We start from the raw sequence: 6,304 nt of genomic DNA, 5'->3' as shown, positions 1-6,304 counted from the left end.
TCCGGGAGCCGCGGGCTGGAATTGCGGGGTTTTTATAGCGGCGGGAATCGGGAATGGGCGGCCCGGCCCCGGCCCCGGCCCCTCCTCCGGGCCCGGCTTCCTTGGAAAAGGAGCCCTCGGGAAGGGGAGCCCCAGGCCCGGCCTACCTGAGCTCACCCTCCGCCTTTAACCCCTTCGCTGCCTCTTTTCCCGGTTTTCCCCATGAATTCCTTGTCCCAATCCCGAAATTCACCGGAGTTCCCGGGGACAGCTCTGGGATCCCTCTGGAATTTTCCCTTCCCCCGGGATTCGCTGTTCTTTTCCCGGTTTTCCCCATAAATTCCCCTGTCCCAATCCCGAAAGGGAGGGGGGCACTCTGGGATCCCTCTGGAATTTTCCCTTCCCCCGGGATTCGCTGCCTCTTTTCCCGGTTTTCCCCGTAAATTCCCCTGTCCCAATCCCGAAATTCCCGGAGGGGGGCACTCTGGGATCCCTCTGGAATTTTCCCTTCCCCCGGGATTCGCTGTTCTTTTCCCGGTTTTCCCCATAAATTCCCAATCCTCAAGTTCACCGGAGTTCCCGGGGGCAGCTCTGGGATCCCTCTGGAATTTTCCCCTCCCCCGGGATTCGCCGTTCTTTTCCCGGTTTTCCCCGTAAATTCCCCTGTCCCAATCCCGAAATTCCCGGAGGGGGGCACTCTGGGATCCCTCTGGAATTTCCCCCCACCCGGGATTCACCACATTCCCCGGGAATTCGCTGCTCCTTTCCCGGTTTTTCCCATAAATTCCCCTGTCCCGGTCCCGAAATTCCCGGGAGGGGTGCTCTGGGATCCCTCTGGAATTCCGGGAGCGCCCGGAGCCGAGGGAATTCTCTGCCCACGACATTCCCGGTGATCCCGAGGATTCCCGGAGGATTTTCCATGCCGGGATGGCACCGCTGGCGCTGTCCCCCCATCCCTGTAACCCCCTCCTTCCCATTCCCGCGGAATTCCCGCTGGGAATTGGGATTTATCCCGGTCCCTTCCCATTCCCGCTGCTCCCGGGAATTGGGAATTAACCCTTGAGGAGCCGCCGCTGGGATTTGCTGGAATTCCCTGCCCGGGGAGAGCCAAGAGGGAATCGTGGCATGGAAATTCCAGAGGTGTCAGGTGTCATTCCCTGTCCCATTCCCGATATTCCAGGGATGGAGCAGCAGCCCCGGATTCTTTGGGAATTCCATCCCAAAATCCCGATTTTCCATTCCCTGGCTGCTGCATCCCAAACCCCTCTGAGGCTCTCCCAGAAAAAAAAAAAAAAAACCTGGAAAAGTCTCCGGGATTTCCCTGCGGAATTCCCGCCATCCACCTGGCAATCCTGCATTATCCCACCCTCCCAAAACTCCATGAATCCCGGAGGAAATCCAGCATTTCCAGCTGGAAAAAAACCCGGGAACGGCCTCGTTTTTCCCTCCTCGGAGCTCCCCCCGCTTTGGCAGCGGCGCCTCCCGGGAGCTCCGCGCGGGAGGTTCGTTCCCGTTCCCGTTCCTTTGCCGGCCGGAGCGCGGCACCTTCCGTGCGCTCCCGCACTTAATCCCTGTCTCGGCAGCTTCCGAAACCCAAGCTCTGTCATCATCCCCCTGCCGGCCCTCCGCAGGCTCCCGCGGCCATCTGCTTTCGTTTATCCCGATCCCGATCCCGCTCCCGGCAGCATTCCCGGGAAAAGGGACGGAGCCCGCTGAGCCCGGCCCGGCTCCGTGGGGGCAGAGCGGGGGGCTGGGAGGAGATGGGGGCAAAGGGAGTCCCAAAATCTGCGGGATTGCGGCCAAAATCTGCGGGATTGCGGCCGGAATTTACGGGATTGCGGCCAAAGTCTGCGGGATTGCGGCCAGAATTTATGGGATCGCGGCCAAAGTCGGTGGAGTCGCGGCCAAAATCTGTGGAATTGCTGCCAAAATCTGTGGAGATGAAGCCAGGGATGTGGAGATGGTCCTGGGCAGAGTCCGGGGGCACAGGGAGTCCCAAAATCCATGGAATTGCAGCCAAAATCTGTGGGATCATGGCCAAAATCCATGGAATTGCAGCCAGGGATGTGGAGATGGTCCTGGGCACAGGTTGGGGGCACAGGGAGTCCCAAAATCCATGGAATCACAGCCAAAATCCATGGAATTGCAGCCAGAATCTGTGGAATTGCAGCCAGGGCTGTGGAGATGGTCATGGGGGGCAACAGGGACTCCCAAAATCCATGGAATTGCAGCCAAAATCCGTGGAATCACAGCCAGGGATGTGGAGATGGTCATGGGCAGAGACTGGGGGCACAGGGAGTCCCAAAATCCATGGAATCACAGCCAAAATCCATGGAATCACAGCCAAAATCCGTGGGATCATGGCCAAAATCTGTGGAGATGAAGCCAGGGATGTGGAGATGGTCCTGGGCAGAGTCCGGGGGCACAGGGAGTCCCAAAATCCATGGAATCACAGCCAAAATCCGTGGAATTGCAGCCAGAATCTGTGGAATTGCAGCCAGGGATGTGGAGATGGTCCTGGGCACAGGTTGGGGGCACAGGGAGTCCCAAAATCTGTGGAATTGCAGCAAAATCCGTGGAATTGCAGCCAGAATCCATGGAATTGCAGCCAGAATCTGGGGAATTGCAGCCAAAATCCAGGGAATTCACTCACCCTTTTCAGCAGGGATTCCCTGGAATTCCCTCACCCTTTTCCCTGTGTTTTCCTCTGGAAGCATCTCCAAGGATTCCCTGGAATTCCCCCACCCTTTTCCCCAAGGATTCCCTGGAATTCCCTCACCCTTTCCCCCTAATAATTCCCTGGAATTTCCTCACCTTTTTTTCCAAGGATTCCCTGGAATTCCCTCACCCTTTTCCCCTAGGATTCCCTGGAATTCCCTCACCCTTTTCCCCTAATAATTCCCTGGAATTCCCTCACCCTTTTTTTCCAAGGATTCCCTGGAATTCCCTCACCCTTTTCCCCGAGAATTCCCTGGAATTCCCCGCCCTCCCCTGACCCTTTTCCCGGCGTTCTTTCCCTGCAGGACATCCGGAACACGGTGGGGAACATTCCCATGGAATGGTACCAGGATTTCCCGCACATCGGCTACGACCTGGACGGGAAGAAGATCTACAAACCCCTGAGGAGCAAGGACGAGCTGGACCTGTTCCTGGAGAAGATGGAAAACCCGGAATACTGGTGAGGAATTCCCGGGAAGGGGCCTGGAAAAATCTTGGGATAACGGGAGGTGTCCATATCCCGGTGTCCATATCCCGGTGTCCATCCTGCTGTCCATACCTGTGTCCATCTCAGTGTCCATCTCAGTGTCCATATCCCTGGGTCCATCCCAGGATTCCAGTGTCCATATCCTGGTGTCCATATCCTGGTGTCCATCCCTGTGTCCCTGATCCCAGTGTCCATCCTGGTGTCCATTGCAATGTCCATCCCTGTGTCCATCCCAGTGTCCATCCCCGTGTCCCACATCCCTGTGTCCATTCTTGTGTCCATATCCCCATGTCCATCCCGGTGTCCATTCTTGTGTCCATCCCCGTGTCCATATCCTGGTGTCCCCTATCCCTGTGTCCATCCCTGTCCCACATCCCTGTCCCCCATCCCAGTGTCCCCCATCTTTGTGTCCATCCCAGGATTCCGGTGTCCATATCCCTGTGTCCATCCTGCTGTCCATCCTGCTGTCCATACCTGTGTCCATCCCAGTGTCCATATCCCTGGGTCCATCCCGGGATTCCAATGTCCATATCCTGGTGTCCATCCCCGTGTCCCCCATCCCAGTGTCCATCCTGGTGTCCATCTCAGTGTCCATCCTGGGATTCTGATGTCCATATCCCAGTGTCCATATCCCGGTGTCCATCCCTGTGTCCCCTACATGTCCATCTCCGTGTCCATCCCTGTGTCCCCCATCCTGGTGTCCATCCCTGTGTCCATCCCTGTGTCCATCCCTGTGTCCACATCCCTGTGTCCATCTCGGTGTCCATCCCTGTGTCCATCCCAGTGTCCATCCCTGTGTCCCACATCCCTGTGTCCATCCCAGTGTCCATCCCTGTGTCCATCCCTGTGTCCATCCCTGTGTCCATCCCTGTGTCCATCCCTGTGTCCATCCCTGTGTCCATCCCTGTGTCCATCCCAGTGTCCATCCCTGTGTCCCACATCCCTGTGTCCATCTCAGTGTCCATCCCAGTGTCCATCCCTGTGTCCATCCCAGTGTCCATCCTGGTGTCCATCCCTGTGTCCATCTCAGTGTCCATCCCTGTGTCCATCCCAGTGTCCATCCCTGTGTCCCCCATCCCTGTGTCCATCCCAGTGTCCATCCCTGTGTCCATCCCTGTGTCCATCCTTTTGTCCATCCCGGTGTCTGTCCATCCTGGTGTCCATCCCTGTGTCCATTCCTATGTCCGTCCCTGTGTCCCACATCCCAGTGTCCATCCGGCGTCCATCCCAGTGTCCATCCCCATGTCCCCTATCCCAGTGTCCATCCTGGTGTCCATCCCACTGTCCATCCCCGTGTCCCACATCCCCGTGTCTCACATCCTGCTGTCCATCCTGGTGTCCCCCATCCCGATATCCCCTCTAGCAGTGTCCCCCACATGTCGGTGTGTCCATCCGTGCGTCCATCCATGTGTGTCCACATGTCCATCCGTCCATCTGTCCATCCGTCTGTCCGTGTGCAGGCGCACGGTGCAGGACCCGCTGACGGGGGCCGAGCTGTGTCTGTCCATGTGTCCATCTGTCCATCCATGTGTCCGTCTGTCTGTCCCAGGCGTACGGTGCAGGACCTGCAGATGGGGGGGAGCTGTGTGTGTCCATGTGTCCATCCATGTGTGTCCATCTGTCTGTCCATCTGCAGGCGCACGGTGCAGGACCCTCAGATGGGGGCCGAGCTGTGTCTGTATCTGTGTGTCCGTGTGTCCATCTGTCTGTCTGTCTGTCCGTAGGCGCACGGTTCAGGACCGGCAGACGGGCGCGGAGCTGTGTCTGTGTCCGTGTGTCCATGTGTCCATCCATGTGTCCATGTGTCCGTCTGTCCGTAGGCGCACGGTGCAGGACTGTCAGACGGGGGCGGAGCTGTGTCTGTGTGTCCGTGTGTCCATGTGTCCATGTGTCCATGTGTCCATGTGTCCATCTGTCTGTCCATCCCAGGCGCACGGTGCAGGACCCGCAGACGGGGGCGGAGCTGTGTCTGTGTCCGTGTGTCCATGTGTCCATGTGTCCATCTGTCTGTCCATCCATAGGCGCACGGTGCAGGACCCGCAGACGGGGGCGGAGCTGTGTCTGTGTGTCCGTGTGTCCATGTGTCCGTCTGTCCGTCCGCAGGCGCACGGTGCAGGACCCGCAGACGGGGGCGGAGCTGTGTCTGTATCCTTCTGTCCATGTGTCCATCCATGTGTCCGTGTGTCCGTGTGTCCATGTGTCCGTCTGTCTGTCCCTCCGCAGGCGCACAGTGCAGGACCGTCAGATGGGCGCAAAGCTGTGTCTGTGTCCGTGTGTCCATCCATGTGTGTCCGTCTGTCTGTCTGTCCTCAGGTGCACGGTGCAGGACCCTCAGACAGGCGCTGAGCTGTGTCTGTCCATGTGTCTGTGTCCATGTGTCCATCCGTGTGACCATGTGTCCGTCTGTCCGTGTGCAGGCGCATGGTGCAGGACCGTCAGACGGGCGCCGAGCTGTGTCTGTGTCCATGTGTCCATCCGTGTGTCCATGTGTCCATGTGTCCATCTGTCTGTCCATCCCAGGCGCACGGTGCAGGACCATCGGACGGGCGCGGAGCTGTGTCTGTGTCCGTGTGTCCATCTGTCCATCCGTCTGTCCATGTGTCTGTCTGTCCATCCATAGGCGCACGGTGCAGGACCCGCAGACGGGGGCCGATGTGCGTCTGTATCTGTGTGTCCATGTGTCCATCTGTCCATCCATGTGTCCATGTGTCTGTCCGTCTGTCCGCAGGCGCACGGTGCAGGACCCGCAGACGGGGGCCGATGTGCGTCTGTCGGAGGAGCAGCTGGCGCTGGTGCAGCGCCTGCAGCGGGGGCACTTTGGGGACGTCGCCTTCGACCCCTACGAGGTGGGGCAGGGACCCCGGCCCGGCCGTGGGGAATTCCCAGTGGGAATGGGGCGGGATTCCCATAGGGAATGGGGCGGGATTCCCATGGGAATGGGGCGGGGTTCCCATAGGGAATGGGGCGGGATTCCCATGGGAATGGGGCGGGATTCCCAAAGGAAATGGGGCGGGATTCCCATAGGGAATGGGGCGGGATTCCCATAGGGAATGGGGCGGGGTTCCCATGGGAATGGGGCGGGATTCCCAAAGGAAATGGGGCAGGATTCCCATAGGGAAT

The 6,304-nt window shown here is 58.8% G+C and overlaps 1 protein-coding gene across 1 annotated transcript in view; it reads left to right on the top strand.

The window, feature by feature from the left end:
* Positions 1-6,030, top strand: part of LOC135460868 (ribosome biogenesis protein bop1-like) — a gene marked incomplete at its 3' end in the record, with an annotated part of 83,021 nt that extends 76,991 nt beyond the window's left edge. The window contains exons 4-5 of the mRNA XM_064737821.1: positions 3,003-3,157; positions 5,913-6,030. Of these exons, the coding sequence (XP_064593891.1) occupies positions 3,003-3,157; positions 5,913-6,030 (273 nt within the window). The remainder of the gene's footprint in view (positions 1-3,002; positions 3,158-5,912) is intronic.
* Between the last annotated feature and the right edge of the window lie 274 nt (positions 6,031-6,304).

This window comes from Zonotrichia leucophrys, unplaced genomic scaffold (assembly GCF_028769735.1).
Source record: "Zonotrichia leucophrys gambelii isolate GWCS_2022_RI unplaced genomic scaffold, RI_Zleu_2.0 Scaffold_114_145095, whole genome shotgun sequence".
In the NCBI taxonomy this organism is placed as follows: domain Eukaryota; kingdom Metazoa; phylum Chordata; class Aves; order Passeriformes; family Passerellidae; genus Zonotrichia; species Zonotrichia leucophrys.
This window is presented reverse-complemented; position numbering and strand designations above follow the sequence as displayed.